The sequence below is a fragment of the Pantherophis guttatus genome, chromosome 3, assembly GCF_059756535.1.
Source record: "Pantherophis guttatus breed Tessera chromosome 3, ASM5975653v1, whole genome shotgun sequence".
Lineage (NCBI taxonomy): Eukaryota > Metazoa > Chordata > Lepidosauria > Squamata > Colubridae > Pantherophis > Pantherophis guttatus.
In genome coordinates, this window is record NC_142065.1 from 171,032,598 (window position 1) to 171,057,528 (window position 24,931).

Genomic DNA, 24,931 nt, shown 5'->3' on the forward strand with positions numbered 1-24,931 from the left:
CATTCATTGCAATACCGCCATTTTCCAAACATGTAGTAAGTTTTACCTTTCTTGCATAGGTGGAAGTTGTATCCAGCTGTTAAACCTAGGATCATATCGGCTGACGAAATTTGTACTGTGTTTGCCTGTAAAGAGATTAATTTCACATTTAGCTCTTTGCTTTTTGAAGGACTGACCCAAAGCCTTTTGTTACTTGAAGACTAAAAGGAAAATTTTTCTCCATTAAAATACAGATGATTAGGTTGACCAAAAAACCCTCTCATTCCAGTATTAGGATGTATAGTAGGACTAGCAATGCTAACCCAATCCAGAAGAATATGAAGGGGCACACACATGTAACTTATTGAACCAGCCATATTTGCTTCTCAGATAGTGTAGGAATATGTTGCACAGAACTAATAAGTAGCATTCTTCAAAACATCTGAGTAGATGAACTTAAGGGGTAAACATAAGACACAGTTGTGTACTCCCACTTTTCATTACTTTCCATGCCCCTGAGCATTTGCCATTTGCCTCATTCTGTTTTAATAGTAGGGTGGCTGCTGATGCTGTATGATTGCAAGTCACAGTTTTATAGCATCAGTCTTTTTACTTGTGAACAACAATTACGGATGTTTTTATTTAGACCGATAAAAAATTAACAACATTTCCCTGCAGCTTTATCTAGTCAAATTTATTTAGTTAAATATGAAAAAGCATTAGTTATTACTTCACCCTGTATTTCATAAGGACTTATATATGCCAGTCATGAAAAAAACTATGCCTCCAAGATATTAAACTATATTGAATGCACGTTATATTCTTATAAACATCAAAAGAAAGACTTGAGCAAGGAGAGTGCATTACAATTTCTGTTTAATAACTGAGCCTTCAATGCAGAAATCTTTAAAAAAAAATTATTCCTTGCATGCAATTTAAAATTACAGCATAACTACATCACAGTTAAATCATGTATTTCTCTATCAAAACCATGATGCTTACAAAGTGCTTTGTTCATGGAATTAAATTCAAAATTCAGTGGCAACGAAATAGAGATTTTGGCATTCAAAACTAAGCATGTAAATAATTTGATTTATATTTTCTAGTTATGTCATGTGATTCAAATTATTTCATACTTCTAAAGAGCACTAAGGAGTCCCTTATTTATATGAATTTCTCCTATTAACACAAGTTACCCAGAAGTACTATCTGTCATGTCAATTAGTACCTCCCAGCATAATTCCATTTTTCCTAGAATATCAATTCTTTTTTCCCTTCACATATACTTTCCCTTCCAAATCTCCCATTTATTGTTATTAATCTTTCATCTTCCAGTTATACCTTCTCCATTTCACCCTTTCCAGCTCTTCTTTGTCTGTCTTCTGATATTCAGAAATTGAATAAGAAATTTTTTTAGACAAAACAAAGAATGAGCTAAAGGTTTTGTTCTTTGCTGATAAATGGCAAGCAAAGCTGTGGAGCACGTACATTTATTGTACCACATATATCACTCCTAAAATGCATCTCTGTCAGGAAGATGAGATGACTCCTTGGGTTTTTTTTTTGTTGTTGTTGAAGTAAGAGTAGTTATATTTGTTTACAAATTATTAAAAAAATCAGGCTTTCTGTCCAGGTTTTAAAAATGGAAGCAAAGAAAAGGATAATTCCTTGCTTTCAGGTTTTTCAGCGTTATGCTACGGTATCGTGTCCCTTCCTGTGGGTCACCAGAATATTCTGTGTAGCTTTCCTGTAGCTTTCATCAGGAAACATGAACGTCACGGTTAAGAGCTAGGACAAACAGTTTTTTTATCTTCCAAATCCATGACATTAGTTCTGGAATTTGAGAAGGTAGATCAATAAAGTAAATTTCTCCACTATGATTGCATCTTCTTCTATGTAAGGTGCTGCAAATTTTGGTATGTTCTCCTCTCCTGTTTAACATCTACATAAAGCTGCCAGAAAGGTGTTTTAACAGTTTGGGATGAATCTGCTGCTGATACCCAGCATTTTTATCTCCACCCCAGACCATTTGAATGATACAACATAAGTCTTATCCTAGTGCCTAAAGGCTGTGTGGGTCTGGAAGGGGCACAACAGGTTTCAACTCAACCCACGTAAGATTGTGTGGCTTTGGGGACTTCCTGGTTCTGGGAACCTTCCATTTTCATTTCTGGATGCAGCGTCACTGTCTCAGGAAGAAGCAATGTGGAATTTGGGGTCCTCCCAGACCTGTAGCTCCTGCTCAAAGAACCAGTGGCAGCCATGGAAAGGAGGGCCTTTGTATGTCTTCATGTTATACATCATTTGTGCCCATTCAGAGATCAGGATGTCATGATCATTTGTGCCCCTTGTGACCTCCCATTTGGATGACTGTAATGTACTGTGCATGGGGCTGCCCTTGAAGAGCATTGATAAACTTCAGTTGATGCAAAATACAGCAACAGGTAATTTACTGGTACTAGCTATTTGGATCATGTAACACCATCACTATCAGTTTGCTTCCAGATGCAATTCAACATTCTGGTAATTACCTTTAAAAATCCTATATGGCTTGGGTTACTTATGGAACCATTTCATGCTGACTGTTTCTACCCATCCTGTCAAATCTCGCAAGTGAGGCATACGATACGTTCCATCAACCAAGGAGTGTTGGCTGAGCCTCTGGGGCGAAAAAAAGGCTTTTCTGCTGTGAGGCCCACTCCCTGGAACATCATTCATCCTGTAATTAGGTTGGCCCCCAATCTGCTGGCTTTTTGGAAGGCTTTGAAGGATTGATTCTGCAGCTGAGCCTGGGGCCCTGTATATGAGATGGAGCACATTTCTTGGTCATGATTCTATGATTCTTTGAGTATTGTGTATTTTATTTCTTGATTGAGTTTAATATTTGTATATATTTTGGTTCTAATTTTATGAGCCTCCTAGAGTTATGTACTTGAGATGAGTGGCTACATACTGTACTTTTCTGAGTATAAGATGCACTCCCCCCCCACAAAAGAGGGTGGAAATGTTGGCCCGTCTTATACACCGAATACAGCCATTTTTGGCCTCCCGAAGCCCCACCCCGCGGGTCCCATTTTAAAGGACACACAGAGGCTTTGGGAAGCCTGCAGAGTGCTCCTGGGGGCCAGGGAGGGCAAAAACTTTTTTTCTTGCTTACCTCTTCGAAATCTTGGTGCATCTTATACACTAGTGCTTCTTATAGTCCAAAAAATATGGTAAATAAATAAATAAATAAACTAGCAAAAACCAAAACCAACAATTTCAATTTGAGTGAAATAGCTTGGAAATTATCCTTCTGAATTTAGTGTAGCAGTTGGGGAGACCTACCATCCAACTAGTCTAATGTAGATGGTTGCCTGTTTTTTTGGTTAAAGAAATTCAATAACATCACCCTTCAGGTAAGCTCTATAGCATTTACTTCTATAAATAAATTATCTGTAATCTTTTTATAGAATAGCTTGTTAAGAACAGACTGCAAGAGTTATTTTTTCCAGAACACTGACTTAAATAAATAATTTTTAAAACTCTATTGAAATAATGCTATTAGAGAAGATTGCTTAGCTTAGTTTGTAAAGAAATGAACAGATGTAATGCTTTGATACAGTTTGGTTTAGCACAGATGCTGCAATGGGCTTTTCAAATAAAATATATGCAGTATACGTAATTTCAGCTGGATCTTCTGGCATTTTGAAGTGAAAATGTGTACCTGCAAGCTGTTTTATACTTTCTCAGTCATAATTATCTATGTTACACAGACCGCTACAGCTGCAACTCTGCCTTTATGTATGAGCCTTTCAATGATGTCTTGACAATATTCTAAATTTTGCAAGGCATATTGTTCTTCTGCTTTGTTCAGAAGCCTGTTAAATGATTTCATTTCTCTCCACAGAAAATTTATAAAGTAATCTCGTTAAAAAGCCCTTACCATAATCATTATGTAAATCGCTGATAAGACTAGAGATACAGGAATACCAGAAAAATCAGAAGGCATTTGAGAATGTGTATGCATACCCATTTTACATGATCATATTAGATTGGTACTAGAAAAAAAAGTGAATAATGGAAACACAAAAAATATAAAAACGGTACCAAAAAACGTTGATACAACTTTAAACAATTCTCACCAAATATCTTAATTAAGAAATAACTATTCAAACATTTTAGAGATTATGAGTGAATACTAGAAATGCTGAAATCCCAAATCAGTGATGTAACTGAAATTAGAGGGGCAACTCATGAAATTACTTTCCACTTTCTATTCTCTCATCATAATGTAGAAGTATTCTGCTAAAGAGGAAGGGATTGATTGTTAAATTAAAAAAGTGATTTGGAATAAGATTTCTTTGGAAATATAGAAGCTTGTTGCTTAAATCTCTTGTTAGACATATATGTGTATGGGTTAGTTTACATAGCTATTTTAAGAGATTATCCTTTAATACATCACTTTTGAGCTTCATATTAGAATATATATTTGGTTCTGAATGTGTAAAATTTATCATATATTTCTGCTGTAACTGCAACTGGATCTATAAAAATGCATGTGTTATGGACCCATTCTGAGGGTCCTGAGTAGATTTTGCCTGAGTAGATTTTGAAGAATACACCTAAAATGTTTTAATAGGCCTCAAAAACTTGTGTTCTAATTGGATAATTAGAACTCTGTGTTCTAATTTGTTCTAATACAACTGTGTAATGTTGGACAATGATTCAAAGTTGAGACTTTATTGCTAGAAATGAATTTTAAATCACAGCCTAAATCATTGGTATATAATCTGAAGCCCAAGATAATTGCTCAAGGTTGCTTGTAGATTCCTAATCTTTCCTTCAGTGTTTTCTGAGGGTTTTTTTTAGCAAAGAAGCTAACATTAAACAATCTGCTGTTCCGATCAGATCAGATGAGATTAGAGTGGATGATGAGATGGGGCAAATCAATTTATAAAAAAGAAGGAAAATTACCATGTTGCTATTTCATGTATAAGTAGCAGTTCATGGATTTTCTATCCATTAGTTATTTGTGTAGAGAATGTTATTTATGTATTTTTTCATAGTTCAACTAATTATTGCATACATATTTATTTTATTGAATTTGTATACCGCCCTACTCCCGAAGGACTTAGGGCGGTGAACAGCCATGGAATAAAACATATAAATACAAAATTTAAAATAGATTAAAACATACCATTAGGATTCCACTGATCTTCTCCTCCCAGAACGAACAAAAAATTTTCTACTTCCACAACACAGTGATGGGCACTATTGTATGGCATAACTGTGAATAAAGCAGATATATTTTATTAAGGTGCATTTCAACAGTAGGTTTAATAGTATGGTTATTCTGAGGATTTCAGGGAAGTTCAAATTTAGAATTCAATCTGGGTTGGTCACCAGGACCAGAGGTTTTGTCTTCTGAGCTTTTGGACTTGTGCTGGAGCCCATTCTCCAGGAACTTCTTTCTAGCAGAGTGTGTGCTATTAGAGAAAAGTTTCCTGAAGATGGACTCCAGCATGAGTCCGAAAGTTCAGAAGAAACAACAACTGTCCCGGTAACCGACTCAGATTGGATCCTGCAACATTATCCTGGGAGACATATATTTGCTTTCATTCGTTCAAATTTAGACTCTCATTTTTTTTAGTCCCAGTAAATGCGCTCAATGATCTAAAACCTGCTGTGAATCAATCCTTATAACCTGTTTAGATGGTCAGTGGCATTGTCATATCTGCTTACTGTTCTGATAAGAACATTTTGTTCTGTATCTGCAACTGAAAGCAACTTCCTTAGCGATACAGAGCCTTGGAAAATTCCAGCATAATTGATATTATAAAACAAAAGAGCTTAGAGAAGTTTGTAACAGTTTTTGGCACTCTGTGATTTGAATGAGCTGTCACAGTAGCTTCCCAAAGCATGCGGAAGGTCTCATTAGCATGCACAGTCAGTCTCAATAGCATTATCAACTAGATTTTTGAGGCAGTCTTAGCATCCACTCCGGACAAAGTTTAGCTTGCTAACAACAAATTACAGTAAACACTGTATATAAACTGTACCCTACAAAGTAGAAATATTTCATAAAATGCAATAGTTAGACAGTGCTCTGTAATCATATAATAAATACTATTTTTTTTAAAAAAAATAGATTTACAAAATGTTTTTAAAAAATACCCTCAGCCAAAATACAATCTGTAGGCAACATTTCCACATCAAAATTTCAAACTATTCAATAGCTTTTTCTCACACAGCAATAAGCATGCTGCATTTCCATATAGTTTTCAGTTTTTAAATTAAGGTCCTGCTGATTTAATGCCTCCTCCAAATGTATATGCTTAATTTCCTGTACAATGTCATTAGCAGCACAATCAAACATTTTCCATCCACTGAATCAGGAATCCCTTTGTTGAAAGAGCAACATTCCTTTAAAAACTGTTATGGGGAAGTTGTAACTATGAAGGGGAGAAAAGTGAGAAAGTCCTTTTTCTTATATGTTTTTCCTAAGGTTTCCGAGGTACTAGGGAAAAAAATGCAGCATTAATGCCATAAAATGAATTGCTTTGTGGTATGTGACAGTATTAAACATCATATGTTGAAATGCATACTCACACAGCTAAATTGTACCACATGCAGCAGTTCTGGCTGGGTGTCACCAGTAGGAAAAATAATGTCCTTGTTCTGCTCATCATATGGGCACCTTAAATCTAGGTGAGGACAAATGGGGAGGTGATGTGCATGTATAGGCAGGGAACTTATTGCTTGACACGGATCAATAGAGCACTTAGGAAACCAGTGCAGTGGGAAATCAATATGACTCAGGGCCAGCTCTTACTTTGTGCTGTTTTGCCAGTGCCAAAAAAAGAGGCAGCCTATCTCACACTTGAATTATTTTGGGTGATATATCTCTCATTTCATTTGTTTTATTATCTTTTATTTTTTTCAATGCACTTGAATGTAGCATATGCAAATAACAATAAGAAATATGTGCAGCTTCCTTGTGTAGGACACATTTTCTTAAAGATCAAGTAGTCCCATTTAAGCTTCTTACTGATTTTTTTTTCTTAAGCAATGATGAATAAGCAAGGTGCATATTTAGTTTCCAGTAAAGGTCAAATATCATTTTCATAGACTGTGCTCATGCAGCTGTCTAAGCAAAAACAACTGATAGGCAGATAAGTTTAGTAAAAATGCATTAATTAACATTATATATTGGTGGTATATCTTACAAGCAACAAATACTATTAATATGCTATTTTATTTTAATTTGTGGCAAATGACAAGCCAATTGCATCTTCTTAGGAATTGATTTTTTTGAAATATTTATTCAGGTGAAACTCATTGAACTTCAGTTGTGTTTTTGGTTGATGTTATACTGCAGTGCCCTTCAACAGCATATCCATGAGCCTTATTAAAATGATGTGATGCTATACTGAAAAACCATGTATCTGAAATGGTTGGGCCTATGAATGAGCTTTAAATTTCAAACAATGCCAATTATCTGTTAATGCAATCGATTATACTACCCTTAAATTCAGTGTTCTTAGGTAGGAGACAAACTTATAGTACGTACATCACACTGTGTTATATTTTAGTGGTTGAAGTATTTTCATGCTATTGAGCATGTCTGTTGATATGCAGTGAAATGCAAATGTAAGGCAAACAATTTATCAGAGCAGAGACTGAAAAGCCTACAAGAGTCTCAGTATTATGATTTTGTGTCATTTCAAACTCTAAAGTAATAAGCAAAGAAAGGAAAGTCCAAGAACGTTAATTAAAAAAAAGAAGTCTGAAAATGTAATTTATGAAGATCATAGTACAATTCTCTACATTACAGTTCAAATACAGGTAGAACACTGAATAGAATTGTAATATTTAAGCAGAACGATGGAAAAGAGGATGAAAGTCTATATGACTAGGTGTAAAATATATGAACATGCATGCCTAAAATAGCCATTTGAACTATGCAACACATATGGCTGAATTTTGGAGGACGTAACTTAATTTTTTTTGTACATTCCTCTTGCCCCACAATACCTTTCAACTAATCTTACAACAATTCACTAAGAATTCATGGGTGTAAATAATACAATGTACAGGCCAGTCTGCAGTCTAGTGATGCAAACCATCTCTTTCATTAATTGTATACTGTCTTCTGCTTTGCTGATTTATTTTAATATGAGTCTCAGGCTCACTCATCTTTGCATTTCATTTCAGCTCAGGTGAGTACCTATTTTCCCCTCCAAAAAGGGATTTGAAAAGAAGTTTGAACGCCACGCTCAAACACAGCCCAGTGTGAGTTTTTAGCGTGTCAGTCAGTGAGTTAGAGGGAAAGGGTAAAGAGAAGCTAATCAGGATGAAATGAGATTAAAGGCTGTCTAATTTTACAGCAACTGTGATCCATCAGCCACTGTGAAAGTGACAGTGGAAATGAATGATGGAGACAGACAGGTGGGGCTGTACATTTCACTGATTTATCCTCAAATGCACTGGGCCTTATTTTATTGAGTGAACATGACCGCATTTATCATGACTGTCATCTAAACCCACTTCTCTCCATTTAAAAAGGTCACTTTACTAGAAGGAAGTAGGATAGAGCCACTTTCAAAAGTGATTCAAAAATCTAAGAACATGAGTTTATAAAGCTTTGCAAAGGAGCTCTCAGCTTTATTAAACAAAAAGTGAAGTTAAAGAATAAAGACCAATAAATAAGAGGAAAATTTTTGGCACATGAAAAAATACATTTAAAAACAATCATTTTTTAATCCCAAGGTTCCAAAATAAAGGTGGAGTATAGGACTAAATAGTACTTATTTAGAATTATATCTTATTCTGCGGGATGAGGAGCTTCTTCCAAGTGAAGACAAACTTGATTTCTTCCAATAATTGTTTGAGAGGACCCGCTACTCCTTCTACTATGTATACTGATTGGGCTATAGGAATATGTTTCTGTCTATCAACTTTAACCAATTTGTGAAAAAAAAAGCAAAAGTATCCAGCCAAAAATCAGGAAAAAGCAAAAGGGAAAAATATTTACCTACTGCATCGTATTTGAGGAACTGCTACTTCCAACCTTAGATTCACTTTTGGTGTATTCCAACCAATAAAAAAGGCAACACAACTTGAAATAACACCTGCTCTGTCACATATGAAATATTATCTAAATCCTAAATTTACAAAAGAACTGGAGAAAAATTAACATTAAGGTAGTTGCTGGCTAATTTAAGAATACACATCTTTTTTTAAAATATCATGTGAGCTTTTTTGCAAGAAATATAACAAAAGTGAGAAATGCTAAAGACATTAACCATTTTATTTTTGGAAGATGTGTGATTGGTACTTTTAAAGGTAAACTACATATACACTGGCTGTATCTCCAAGCCATGGCTTTGCCAAGCTTAGCATGACACAGTACTGTACCCAGGATGGATAAAAATCAATGATTTTTTAAAAAAAAAATCAAAAAAAATCAGATTTTTTTATTTAAATCGGATTTTTTTTAATTTAAATCGGATTTTTTTGATTTTTATCAAATTTATTTTAATAAAAAACTTTTGGGATAAAACTCTATCGTAAGATAGTTTTCTATTTAAGATACATAAATAATTTAGTTTATTCAGCATGAAATGGAGCTTAGTTATGTAGCATGAGGCTGTATATTCTGCAACACTGGGACTATCGGTGAGTCAACAGTGGGTCAAAGGAGTAGCAGAGATGACAGTTGCGCTTTAAAAATTATGATTTAAATCGAATTGATTTAAATCAAGCCTTTTTACTAGTGATTTAAATTGTGATTTAAATCAACTCAATTTAAATCAAATCCACCCTGATTGTACCTTTGCCTATCTTGAAGTTGGAGTTGGAGTTTTAAGAAATATATTAATGGCTTGGCTCTCTGGCTTTACACAGGTGGACAAAGATTAAGTCCCTTGTTCATACCTTATGATAGGTTTGACTAACCATATCACAAATTCTCATTGGCTATTTCAACATTACAGCTTACTGTGACATATGAACTGAAGATATTGATGAAAAATGATTTTTTTAAAAGCCCTTCTCTACTCAGTGGAAGGACACTGTTTCTACAAAGAATGGTTTTCCTTATCATCTTTCTCTGGTAAGATCTCCCTCTTTATCTGCCCTTGAAACAGGATTTTTTTCTTTTAGAACATGGAGGAAAAAATTGGGTTTACTCAACAAAATGGGTAGAGATTATTGCTGAATTAAAAGATATACTAGCATGTATTATCAACTTAATACTGGCACCAATGGTTTCTGCCTTGATTCTCCCTATTCTCCCATTACTCAGTACTTTTCTTATGGTAAAACAATGAACACTAAATGTAGCCAAGATGAAAGGACTACAGATGTTTGGATGATGTTCTGGCATTCTTTATGATTTATGGATTATTGCATGCTGTTTTGCTGGAATGATTTTGACTCAACAGTGACTCTTGGAAAAAGTCAATGTTCTCAAAACTTCTTCATTTCAAGACTGTTTCTCTGACTGTAGACTAGTGGTACTCCATAGTTTAAAAATGAGTAGCTTCTCTGGATTGATAGATATCATTGACTTTTTAATAGCAGGATATAATATGTCTGAATTGGGAGAACTTCATGTGATGAAGAAACCAAAGCTGAAAGATGCATGATAGGGTAGGGTTGATTGTTTAATGAAGTACTTATACAACTGCCATGAATTATTCCTTTAATTGAATTCAATGAGTGTATGTGTGTGTGTTTGTGTGTGTGTGTGTGTGCACATGTGTGTGAGAGAAATTGCAAATACTGTTTTACACTGGTATAGAATAACTTTATGAAACAGATGAAATAAGCACTAAACCTTGGTGTTATGTATTCACTCAAACTCCCTCAGTATAACAGAAAGACCCACGAGATAATATTCAGCTGAAATATATGGAAAAATTGAGAAAATTCTAAGGAGGAATGAACTCTTAATTCTACTCCATAGAACTATAGGTTCTTTTTAAACAAATCTATGTTTTTGTACTAACACTGTTTGGAAACTATTTTCTGTTAAAACATGTAATACTATTGTTCAGAAATAAACACTCAAAACAATTCTATATAGACCAGTGTATAGTATGTGTACTATGAGGAAAGTAGTATTTTTCCCAAATAAGTAGCAGCATTTGCTATTATGCAAAAGTTTGAAAAACAGTATTTCAAATTAGAAATACTACACATTGTTAGTTGTTATACCTAGTTGTAAAAGAGCAAATCATGAATCACGGACTCAAATGATTTCACTGAAATTCTATACTGGTGCACTCACAAGTAATCCATACAGTAGTCAATGGAACGGATTTCTAGGGAAATAAGATCTGCAGTCCTAGACATGCTGGATTCAGTGTTCATCAGGTCTTATTTTTGAGTAGCCATATGTGAAGTTACACCATCAGCCTATCAAATTAATCATAATAGTTGCAGTATTTTTGCTACCTTGTTTTTTGCTTTAAAACTAGTCATCCCCTCATCTATTGCAATTGTGGAATAAACTATTAGATGGTTCACAGCTGCCTTTCTGCCTATGGCCTACCTCAAGATGATTTGAATTATTGTATTAATCAGAATTTCCAGCCAACCAAAAACAAAGAAGTGAAATGCAACAAAAATGACATTGCTGATTTCTTTCTAGCAGTAAGCTTCTTGTTTGTTCCTCTTGTTCAATTTGAAGGGAAGAAATCAAATGCACTCTACAGGAAACATATATATTTGGTGCTGATCCTGATAAGTACTGAGCTCCTACACCTTCCATTAATTAAATTTAGCATTAAATCCCAATTACCTGCTTTTCTTGTCTCAGACCCTATGCCAAATTGGATGTAAATCAGTTCTTGATTTCTCTGACAGTCCAAACACATCTGGATTTTCATTCTGCACTTCAGTGCTAGAAAAAGAATTGCTTCTGTTTGCTGCCTTATGGCTGTTTCATGCATTACATCTCAAACAAGTTCCTGCAGCTTCTCTATTAGTTAGCTATATTTTTTTCTGTTTTCTTATGATTGAAATCAAACTATAAATACATGGCTGGAATAGTAAGACTGCAAAAGTTAATGAAATAAATAAAACAATTTTGCATTTTAAAACTAAACACATGAAAATAAAACTGCAGATGGCAAATGCAACCCTGAAAAAGGGTACCCTCTTTTTTCAAACAAATGGAAAAGTTTATTTTACAAAAATAACATTACATTAAGCAAAATTTGTAGTGCTGTTAAAACCATGCAATACTTTAGATTTGATTCACAAGAGCTGTTTTGAAAATTGTCAGCACCTGTCTATAAATTATTAAAACAGCTATAAATGGTATGTCCATTTATAGGGCTGCAAAACAGCAGAAGCATCCCCACAGCAGCCATATGACTGTAGAAAAAAAACATGGCTGATTTAATGAGCTACAAATAGATAGTGAGTTCATTTTCCTGCACATTTTGAAGCACCTCTTCTGAATATAATTTTCCCATTACATATCACATATGTTTGTCCTCACCTTAATTTTTTCACCCAAGACAAAGGGGGAAAAAATCCAAATTATAGCAGCTCGTCATAGCGCAGAACCATGTATTTTATCATCCTTAAAAATTGATTTTATGCAGAGAACATAAAAGGTTCCTGGACCAGTTAAAATTATCCTTCATATTGATGGGACCCTGTATGAAGAACATAAATGGACAAATGCAATGAGGTCTATATGGGACTGTCCTGGAAGACCATTTACAAGCTGTAGCTGTTTCAAAATGTGAAGAACAAGTATTCCATGTGATGCTACTGCTCCACAAACTGCACAGGTATGGTTACCTTCTGGTTGCAGTTCAAGTTGTGGATTAGCACTTATAAAGAACTCTGTAGCATACAGTTTAATTGTTTGAGGGACAGCCCTTTTCCAATTGTTTCTGACTGCTGATCTAGTGAGTTCAGGCAGAGTGGGTGCACCTTCAATTAAATAGTGTCACCTCTTGGGATCTAGAAAGTATCCCTTATCTTTTGTGAAAGTGTATCCCTCCAGAGATCCATATGGTTCACATCCTGTTGATATTCAGAAAGTCACTAAAAATTAAATTGTTTTCCCAGGCCTTGGGCAAGGGTAGTGGTTGAATCCCTGTAGGATTACTTTGTTTGCAATAGAGTACTTGACTTCTGGATGTGATTGGTACATTTTTTAAACTGTTCCTGCTTTTCTTTTTTTTTTTTTAATATAATTTTTATTAATTTTTTTTTTTTTATACACAAATAAAATATAATAACAATTCTGTTTAACATCGGATTCGCAGTGTTTATACATAAATACATGAATAAGTGTCTGGTGTCAGTTATACTATACATTTCTAATTAATTTCTGCACCTTTTGTTTCTTCCTTAATTCTACCATTTATCCATTCGTACCATCTTCCCCACACAGCAGGAACAAGATGGTGGGGAAGATGTTCCTGCTTTTCTTAACTGTATGTTACTTAGTGTTGTTTGGAGTTCGGGAGCCTCTAAGTTGAAACAAATAAGCAAACAAACAAAAAAACCAATCTAAGCTGCTGAATAATAACCTATCATCTCCATGGCATCCAAATTTTTCACATCACTTCCTCCTCAAAGATTATATATAAATGTAGCTTCAATACCTTTTCTTAAAGAAATGGGGTTTCTTTGACACAATGTTGAAGGATATCTGAAATTAAAAATATCTGTTGCATAAAAGTGCCACCCTATTTTTACAAAACTTCCTTCCCTCAAGGAATACAAGAAGTTCCAAAAACCAAATAGAACTAAAATAACAACTGAAGAGAGAAGGGCACGACACAGGTTATGCCAACAATACATGCCACAACTAGATATGTAGCAAGGAAAAAAGAGTATAAACCAAATATAGATGTACAGTTTTTGGAAAGTGCATTTGTTAGCATTACAACATCTTTAAAGCAGGATTTCAAGGGAACAACTACCGGAGTCTATAAATCTGTAACGTCTATCTCTAAATGGATCAACTTCCTTACCATTGCCAAAATACCATGACAATTATGTTCACTGTTAAGCTACCGGTATGTGTGTATACGGCAATGAAAAGTGCTGCTACAAAAAGCAGCATTACAGTTTCTATTTGAGACCACATGAAAGAAGAGCACAGAATCTGAATTTGATGTCAGCACTGAAAGATGTGCAGTCAGTCTGAGGACAGCAGCCACGAACTGTGCACCTCTAACTTTGTGCCTGACCTCTAATGGAAAAGTGTGTCTGCAGCACTCTACTCCCAATTGTCTGCTATCATTTTCTGATGTTCTCCAACAATAGCCGTCTGTTGGGAAAACTTTTAATTTGCCAGCAAATTACAGCACTTGCTAGTGCCACTAGCAATTTGCTTGAAAGTGGATGTGTAGGCTGGAAATTTGGGGAATTGAAATTAAATCCATATGAAGACACCGGGTTATAAAAGGTTGCCACAGGAGTGCTACCCCTTGCAGGTGTAAACTTGGGTTGTGCAGTACTTAAAAGTCAGTCGCTAAAATATTGTTTGGAATGACAGGTGCTACAACAAACGAATGTGCCCTCACCTACAATAGGTTGCTAGGTTTGTGCTTCCATGAAGCATTTCTTGAAGTTCAAATCTGAAACATAGCACAGCCCCAGGATACAGTATAAATGAGCAAAATTTAGAAACAAAGTTAAAACATTTTGCCTCTTTCTATCCTAGGGAAAGAAATGAAGAGAATTGGAACAAATGCAACAAAATAACTGGATGGATGGATGGATGGATGGATGGATGGATGGACGGATGAGAGAGGAAGGGAGATTTGAAGATGTTTTTTGGTGCAAGATTTTTTAAAATGATGTAATAACAAGTACCAGAGATTCAAACAGATATAAAGCATATTCACTAGTTTTCTCTAATCTGACACATTTCATGTGTCATGTGCATTTCACAGCTTCATGTATTTCTCTTGTTCATTGCCATTTCCCATGAAATGGAAATTGGCTTATGTAACAGCCATAGGTTATTTTTTGTTCGTTTTGTTTTTCAGTCTATTCCTCTTTTCTTCTTCTTCTTTTGTGGTTCTTGAACCAGGAAAAAAGAACTCGAGTCATAAGGAAGCTAAGCAGATTTTATGGCTACTTCTGCTTTTAATAGTTTGTATTCATTTGTTGCTTTTTTGCATCCTAAAGACCCAAGGATTGGTTCTCAATATTTTCAAATGGGACTGAAAAAGAGTTGTTTGAAATCTGGGAAAGCATCAACCAGTCACTATAAAAACAATATTAATCTTAAATGTTAATGCTGATCTGATACAAAATGGCTCACATTTTAAGTCTATCTATGCATTTTATACTTTGTTGTGAACCATGTAGGAGGAGAGCCATTTTGGCCTATGCTAGCCAAAAGTCAGAAAATGTTGGGTAACACTTTTTAAAACTAATAGTCATTAAAATGTATATCCTATAGTATCAAACCATTATAGTGGTTAGTATTAAAAAGTGCTACCAGACTCTTTTGTGGCTACTATGTTGTGAGTCAGAAAGAAAGGATAAACATATTGTAAAAAATAAAACATTTGCACAAAAAGATTGATATTAACATTGCAATTATTAACACGACAATGATGCATTTCATCTAGGGGAATCACTGAATCTATTTTTATGTGGTGTCAAGGATGCTTCTGTAGTAATGTGGCCACTGTTTGCTCAAGCTCCTCAGTGCAAGGCTGACAGCCACTTCAACAAGTCACTGAAGTAGAAGTCCTGATGCTTGCAACTGTTGACTTAATAAGTGAGATACAGTGAATATAGAAGGGCCATAAAGAATTCTTTGCTAAACTAAATTAGATGACCAAATTCAAAGTGTTAATGTGTTCACAAGAGAAGGATATATTAAGACATTAAATTCAATTCTGTTTCCTGAATATTACATTTTACCTATTATTCTATTAAGGTAACTTGCTGCTCTTCATAACAATTATTACTACATCTCAAATATTCTAAGGTATTTATAGACTATCTTTCAAAAATCTCCATTATAAATTAGAATATGAGGTATTACTTATTTGAAACTAGATTCTATATTTCTTCCACTTAATAAAGCTACCATGATTTAATCCTGGATGAGAATGCTGACCTAGCCTGTATCACTGAAACCTGGTTGGAAACTGAGAGGGGCTTTTGCTTTCTGAAATGTGCCCACTGAGGTTTTGAGTGTGACACCAACTGTGATTCCAAGCAAGAGGTGTGTGTGTAGCTGTTGTCTTCTGTGAGTCAAGTGACAGCCTGGGGGAGGGGAAGCAGTCTTTGCATTCTTCTAATGCAGGGGTGTCAAACTCAATGCCCGCAGGCCGAATGCGGCCCATGGGGTGGTTAAATCTGGCCCGCAGGGCCATCCTGGAAACAATGAAAGACTGACCCATAGTGCCTCTGCCAGAGAAAATGGAGCTCTCTGGCAGAGCACTGCAGGAGGCCGTCACAGCCAAAAACAGAACCTGGGAAGGGTGCCCCCGACACAAATGATATCGAGCTGGCCACACCCACCCAGCCCCCCGAGGTCAAATGCAACCCTGATGCAGCCCTCAATGAAATCGAGTTCGACATCCCTGCTCTAATGCATCCATGAAAGCCTTTCCTGCACTGGGAGGCCTTGCTCACCGTCACTCATGCCTTGGTCATCTCCAAACCTCATTTGAATTATGCATTGTACAAGGGGCTGCCCCTGAAGACCACCCAGAAGCTACAACTGATCAATGTGTGGTGGCACATGTAGTGATGGTGCCCCTAGATTTACTTTTGTAATACCAGTGCTGTGCGAGCTACACAGGGTTCCAGTTTTCCTCCAATCTAATGCATAAAACATCAAGTATGTTCAGAATCCCTTTTGGCATGTGGATCTAGCCCAGAACTTCAAAAAGGAGTTTAATTTAGCCCTTTGCTTCAAAAGATTGATTTGACTGAAGCTGTGTTCAATTGAAGCAATCCTTCAAAAGTTCCTACATTCTTAATATATATTTTTAACAGAAAGCTGGAGAGTTTTATTTAATATATTAGACTATATGTTAGCCACTAATCTGAATAATTTTTTATAATTTATGTCACAACCTGACAATCTAATAATTTGCAGGTTTCATAAAACATGAAATTCACATTGCATTCCATATAGCATGAAATTAATAGGAATGAAAATCTAAGATGATCCTTACCACTTAAGACTTAAGCATTCCTAAAAATATTTATTTATCTGCTTATGTAAAACATGTTTTATGTTATAATCCCCCTTTTTAAAAAATCCCAGAACATCAAGTTATACCAGTGCAAAGATTGGTATTTAGAAATTTCATTCCAACCAATGCAATCTACTTGTCAGTACACTTAGTTCATCTAGATATAAAATCCAGTGTCTCTTTTTGCAAGTAATAACATGAGAAAGATATTATAAAAGAAACATCAGAAATAAAATTAATAACAAATAATTATATTCTTTTTTAATAGAACGCATCCTGTTGTTTGGACAGTAATTTAATTCCATTTTTTCTTTCTCTCTCATCTAATTGGCTTTTTTAAAATGTTCATTGATAGTAGGGTAAGAAAGCAAGGGTTTTAGCCCCAGTTCATCCTTATCATTTTAACAAGTACAACAAGACAAAAGCATTAAAGTAAAATTAATCATGTCAAAGGATTTTAGCAAAAACAAGTGAGATCATGCAGAAAGCATCGCTTTGTCTACTGAAGTCTCGCTCTGATTAAAAACATATAATGAAAGTAAAAGTGATACATCATTGCCTTAGTGGCTGTATTTTTTAAAGAACTATACGGCTTTGAATAACTCTGTCTCTTATAGGTGACAATTACTTTAGTTCATTTCCAACAAATAAAGCAATTCTTCCAAAATCCTTTGATAATTGTAATTTGGCTTGATCACTTTAAAATAAATTATTTTTTTAGAACTGAACAACTGCTGCAGATTTTACATAATACAACTAAAAATCTAAGCATTAGTACTGTATCTGATTTTTATTTGAACAATTCTATTGATAAGCCAAGACAATTTATATCTTATTATTTATATTTATATTATTATTATATATATATTTATATTATATTATATTATTTTATTTTATATTTATATTATTTATATCTCGCTTTTATTATTTTTACGAATAATTCAAGACAGCAAACATATCCAACACACCTATTTTCTCCACAACACAAACCCTGTGAGATGAGTTGGGCTGAGAGAGAGACAGAGAGTGACTGGTCCAAGGTCACCCAGCTGCCTTTCAGGGCTAAGATTAGACTAGAACTCATGGGTCTCCTGCTTTTCTAGCCTGGTGCACCAAACTGGCTCTCTATCCAAAGTTCAACTTTAAAAAAAAATCAATTTGCTTCACAATCTTATGCATATTTCTTTGGAAATATTCCTCATTGAATTCACTGGTATTTGCTCACAGGTAAATAGGTACAGATTTGCAGCTTTAAAGTTTAATTAATCACATATTTATGCTGATAAAGATGATAACGAAGTTTTGTACTGCTCACCTGAATCACCCAATTATGTCATGGCTAATGCTAATTTATATAAAATGCACGTCCTGTACATGAAACAGTGGATGGGTTAGGAAAGCACTACGTCCTACTCATATTTAGTCCTCTTTACAAATGTGGAACTTTCTTCTACATGAAATGTTGGGTTCATCTTATGGAAGTCAAATTTTAAATATTTTAATTTTAAAGTGTTGCTGTGAAAAGCATTTCTGCTCAATGTATCCCGTTTGTTAAGGATTTATTGGAGGATACTGGCATAGACCTGACAATTATCTTTCTTGAAATTTTTTTAAACCAAAGTGGGTAACTGATAACGCACAATTTGGAATGATAGGTAATACTTAACTTACTACTACACTTGGGAGTGGAATTTCCGTCATAATCATTGTGGTCATAAGTCAAGTCACAATGTGACTGGATCTAATTTTACAACCATTTTATGATGGTTAGCTGAATCACTGAGGACATTAAGTGAATCATGTAGTTGCTAAATAAATCCAGCTTTCTCAATGGATTTTTATTTTGCCAGAAACATATAAGAGCTAATATGACAATCTTCAATATTCACAAAACATACTTGCTTCTCACTGCAGTTAAGCATGTTGAAAGGTTTGATAAAACAAATGTAGGTTTTATGCAACAATGCCGACATGGAAGTGGCAGTGATGAGAAGAAGTTAAGGAACCTGGGTGAACTAGCCTTGTCCACAGAAGAAGAAGAAGAAGAAGAAGAAAAAAGCAGGCTGGGTGGTATTCATACACAACTCCAGATTCCCATCCAGTTATCTCATACTCAATGATAGCACTAGGAAGAACTCAAAACTGCTCGCAATTTAAATTTAAAGTAAATTAAATTGCTGGATTAGGAGTGGGAACAGATCTGATGCTGAATGATTAATCCATAGTCTTGCCATCTCAAAATAACACATTCCATGTGGTGCATTTGCTCCAGGTGAGGTCCATCTTCAACCATGGAAACTCACCCTATGACTTTGTGGAAATCACTTTCTTTCCATCAAAGTCTACCTTAGCTGAAGTTGTTGCAAGGACAAAAATGAAGAGAGATCCACCCTGTAAGGAGATTACTGTACCTATTTTCTCAGCACTGTAGAAGTAAATGAATGGAAATGACAATGTAGAACATGCTGCTGGAATCAATGGAAACTTTGGAATCATAGACAGCATCTCAGTTGGAACCACCAGAATAGCTGAATCAGTCAGCTACTTCTTTTTTATTTTTTATTTATTTATTTATTAATTTTATTTCTATACCGCCCTTCTCCCGAAGGACTCAGGGCGGTGTACAGCCTAATTAAAAACACAACGACAGACAATATTTAAAATATTAAAATATTTATATTTTTCTTTATACGATCAAAATGATGTTTAGAGGAATTATTTCCTTTTCTTCATGTTATTCCACTTTGATTTGCTCAAAGGCAGTAACCAATCAAAGATTCCTCTTTGTCAATGGCAATGGCATTTACTATTGCTAAACTAACTGTTCCACAGAATATAACAGCCTGGAAGGAACAGATATATGATTTAAGATGTTACTGGCCTGCAACACTTTCTCCCATAGTGATGCTAAGAAACCATCACTGCTTTCTGGATAGACTTTTAGTAAGAAATACACATCTTCACATCCTGGCTTTCCCAAATACACAGCAAATAGAAGAAATTGATATCAGATGGCAGCAATTTACAACTGCACTTTGAGTGCTTGCAAAACAGAGTCCTTACAGCCATAAACTCTTGAGAATGGCAGTAGAGGAACCACTGCAGAAAAGTCTGCATTTCACACTCAATCTCTCCAAAGTGAAATGAAAATGATAATAATGAAAGAGATTAAGAGTAAATATAATTAAGCAAAGGAAAGATTTTCAGCTTCACACTTGATGGAAAACATGTAAAGGCTCTCCTGCTGATCAGAGAAAACTGATAGTAAGGGACGAAAATCTTAGATCATTAAGTCCCATCAAAGTCTCTGCAGTGGTGGAAGGTGCCCAAAATGATTATGTATAGACACAGAACACAAATATGCAATATCACAAAGACCAGAATGAAATCCTTAAGCAACATAGATTTTACGAATTATGCAAGGCAAAGGATTTTTTTTTTTAATTTGCAAAAACTACTATAAGCACACTCAACTTGCAATTTTCTACATGGTACTGGATATGCTAGTTTATATGGAAACCAAAAGATGTGATATATTTACCACTTTATGAAATAAAGTCAAGTGAAGCAAGTTAAATGTTAGTTTTCCCTGTGGAGGTAAAAAAATATGGAAGGAAACTATTCTTCTCTCTTTTATCCACCCCCAATCAGGGTTCCATTTGATGTGCTCCATACATAGTTCCAACACGTTTTTCATCTTTACATAAAACAATAAATCATTAATCCTTTATGTTTATGCTCCCTCACTCCTGTCCAATTTCACAGGCACATAAATTCTAAGTCATACAATACATATATTGCTTGTTAAAATTACGCTGATAAGCTGCTACATCAAATATCACATAAAAGGGTTTTTGCATCTGCAATGGAAGTTACCTTTGTTCTCCTTCCTCCTTCAAACTAGCTCACATCCCAAATCTACTCCAGAGTCTTCCCCAACTTTCTGCAGCAGATTTAAAATTGCGTAAATATGTCAATTCATCCTATTATTACTTACGGATCAACCAGGAGTCTGACACTTTTGATAGAGATGATTTTGTGATGCTCCACTTTGCTCACATAAATTTGTATGGGAGACAAGATACTAGGTAAGATAGTATGAAACTAGCTATAAAACTTTGACAAATTAGAAACTTTGATAGGAACTTATTCATGAGATAACAATCTCATCACCAAATTGATTATTGCTACTAATGACAACTGGTGAAATGAGAATAGACTATATGTGACATCAACAGCTTAAAAAAAAAAGCTTTGATTTGCTGAATTAAAATGGGAAACTGGAATCACCTTAACATCTTGAATTCCTAAGATATTAATGACAATATTCCATTAGTATCTTGAATTCCTAAGTCTGGAAAGAATACAGTATATTTACCAAATTAAATCAAATTAATCAATGTCAAATTTAAAAGGCGGTAAAAGTTCATTTCTAAACTTGCAGAGTAATACACATAACCATATGGAGATACAATTGACCCAAAGAGAAGTTGGGAGCTAAATAATATTTTAATTAAAGATTTCATTACTTTATGCTAATGGAAGATATATCCTTCTGGGGCCTTGTTCTCATCAGTAGAAGGAGTTAATAAAATTCTGTCCATGAAACAAGTTACCTCAAATATGGCAAAAGACAGAGGAGAGAAAATGACAGAGAGCTGACAAGCATAAAATACATAATTCTTCTTGAACTTACCAAGTCTTCTCAGGAACTGCTTCTTTAGGCCATTTTAGTTCACCCTTTGTCCTGATTAAAAATAAGCAGAACTATGGGAAGTTCAGCTTGGATGAAAAATTTACTGAGAGTGAATGTAGAAAGGATAACTATATCTTCCACTTTTTCAAATCCCTTTTCTTGTATCCTTCATAAGTATATCACTCAGTCTTAACCAGAGCTTGATAAAATAAAATAAATCATTTAAATTTTTTTTAAAAAAAATTGCTATGATTAATGATACTTTGTGTTCAGAGCTAGCAAGCTGAAATTAACGAAGACTGAAGCTAAAATTTTTGCATTCCTTACAATCATATCAGAGAAAAGGGAGAGAAAATTGGCTCTCTTAGCATACAAATATAACCACACATTTTAATTTCCCCATCACTTGGGAAAATTCTATTTTTTACATAGCAGAGAGGTTGCTTTAATCTGCCTTGAAGGAGGAAAAATTATGCCTTGTCCTCCAAAAGGCAACTCTTAGACTCAACCAACTTACATAATTATTGTCAGTCTCCAACCCATCGTTTCTTGTTAAGTGAAAACTTAAATTTCAACTACAGAGACTCTAGATCAGGGGTGTCAAACTCAAGGCTTAGATCTGGCCCAGCGGGCCAGCCTGGAAATATCAAAGGACTGGCCCGTGGTGCCTCTGCTAGCCAAAACAGTCTGTGTGGGGGCTGCACGCAGCCTGCTTTCAGCTGGCAGAGTGTTGCAGGAGGCTGGGGATGCTGTAAACAGGCTGCCCGGAGCCTCCACATGGTCCATTTTCAGCCAGGAGAGAACTGCAAGAGGACTGGCTTGGACTGGATTACAATTATGTGGCCTCAAGTAAGTGCCTGATCTGGATAGAAAACAAGCAACATGCTATGTTGTTACTACAGTTTAATGCAAGATTTTACATACTGTAGGTCCATTTAATCTACAATCAACAATCTATTCTGTATTCTATATTCTGTATTCTATTCTGCATTCTATTCTGTATCTATAATTGACAGCCATTTCTATTTATTATCCTGGAAATTTACCTCTGCTGTTAGATCGAGGCGGATCTTCAGAAGTTTCCACTCAGGACATAGAGCTAGAGCATAGAATATCCCAGCCTGGCACCTCCCATTTCTACACTATGGAGAATGTCAAATGCCCATCATGGCCATGCCCACCCAGCCACGCCCACCATTACCACACCCAACTCTGGCCCTCCAAGGTCAAACACATCCCTGATGTGGCCCTCAATGAAACTGAGTTTGACACTCCTGCTCTAGATAAACTGGATTATTTGGATCCCTTCTCATGAGTTTTATGGAATGGGATGGAGATTGTATTGGTTGCTCTGGATGACCTGTGTTGAAACTTGGGGGAGAGGAGAGTGCCTCTCCATGTTCTGTTTTATCAGTCATAGTACCCTTTTGGGCATCTCTTAGGGCTGCCTTGCTGTGGTTCCTTCCTGAATAGACAGTTTCAAATGGTGTTGAGAGGGAAGAAGTCAAGCTCTTAGACAATTCAATGTGAAGTGCTTCAGGGGTTTGTTCGTCCTCCCCATCTTATTTATCATCTACATGAAACCATTGAGAGAAGTCATCCATTCATTTATGGCTAATTATCGTCAATATGCTGACGACACCCAACTTTTATAGCTCTACTCCAAGCCAAATAACAATGGAACTTTTGTCTTCCTGAAGTTATAAGGGGGTGAATAGGTGAATCAGATTTCAGCAACCCAGAATTAATGCTGGCAGAGGAATTTTTGGGATGGTTCACCTTAGGGGTGGGTTCTACTTACCTTTACTATTGATTCGCAATGGGGCCACACATGCGCGCATGCTTCACTTGCACGCACACTCTTCTGCGCAAGCGCAGAAGCATTTTCATGACATCAGGGTCAGTGGGCGGAGCCTCCCGACAGTTTTACTACCGGTTTTATAGAACCAGTGCGAACCGGGGGCAACCCACCACTGGTTCACCTATTACTCTAGATATAGTTGAACATCCCATGAAGGAGCTGGGATGCAATCTGGAAGTTCTCATGGACTCACACCTTATGCTGCAGCAGCAGCAGCACATGAAAGCCATGGCTAGGAGAACATCTGACCTTTTGTGAACCAGCCAACTGCATTTTTTATTGGAATAGGAAGTGCTGAAGATAGTGACTCATACCTTCCTAATCTCTTGGTTAAACTACTGCAATTTGTTAGGACAGTGTTGACTTACAATCGGTCCTCAGCCTTACATCCTCATTGCATCCCACCCGACCATGTGGCCATAATTTAGGTGCTTGGCCATCAGCATGTATTTATGACAGTTGCAGCATCTTGGAGACAGATGATCTCCATTTGTAATCTTCCCAGCTGGCTTCCAACATGCAAAACCAATGGGGGAAGCCAGATTCACTTAATAACCATATAATTCACTTAATAACTATGGTGATTCACTTAACACCATGGTAAAAAAGGGCATAATCTGTGATTCACTTAATAACTGCGTCACTTAGTAATAGAAATTCTAATCCTAAATCATGGACTACCTGCACATTGACAATATATTGAAGTAAACTGGATTGGAAGAAGGTGAGTGGAGTTATAAAATTGTAGGAAGAAACTTCAATAACTTGCTCTATGTTGATATTGCTATTCCAATAGCTGAAACGCAAATGATCCGGAAACTCTAGTAAGGAGAATCAAGGAACACCATAAATGTACAAAGACCAACTAATGACAAGTATAGTAACCACCCTTAAATTGACACTGAAGAAATGGTATTTAGCTTCTGCCTTTTAGGATCAATCATGAACAGTAAAAGAATAAGCTGTTAAAAACATGTCTTAGATCAACACTTGGTAAAACAAGCCAGGAAGGCCCTGGAAAATTTATCCATAAACTGTGATGATGTACTAATACCTACAAAGATCAGGATCATGCAGACAATGGTCTTCTCTGAGATACTATCAGAAAGTTGGATTTTGAAGAAGCAGGATAGAAAAAGCACTGATCTTTTTATCTTTGGTGTTGAAGAAAACTCCTGAGAATGCTAGGAATACCCCTCTCAAGCC

At 35.6% G+C, this 24,931-nt stretch overlaps 1 protein-coding gene across 1 annotated transcript in view; it reads right to left on the reverse strand.

Annotated features, from left to right (window-relative positions):
* KLHL14 (kelch like family member 14) overlaps window positions 1–24,931 on the reverse strand; it is a 70,511-nt gene that overhangs the window by 21,001 nt on the left and 24,579 nt on the right. Inside the window, exons 3-4 of the mRNA XM_034429682.3 lie at window positions 5,159–5,248; window positions 47–125 (exon numbers count right to left, since the gene is read on the reverse strand). Of these exons, the coding sequence (XP_034285573.1) occupies window positions 47–125; window positions 5,159–5,248 (169 nt within the window). The remainder of the gene's footprint in view (window positions 1–46; window positions 126–5,158; window positions 5,249–24,931) is intronic.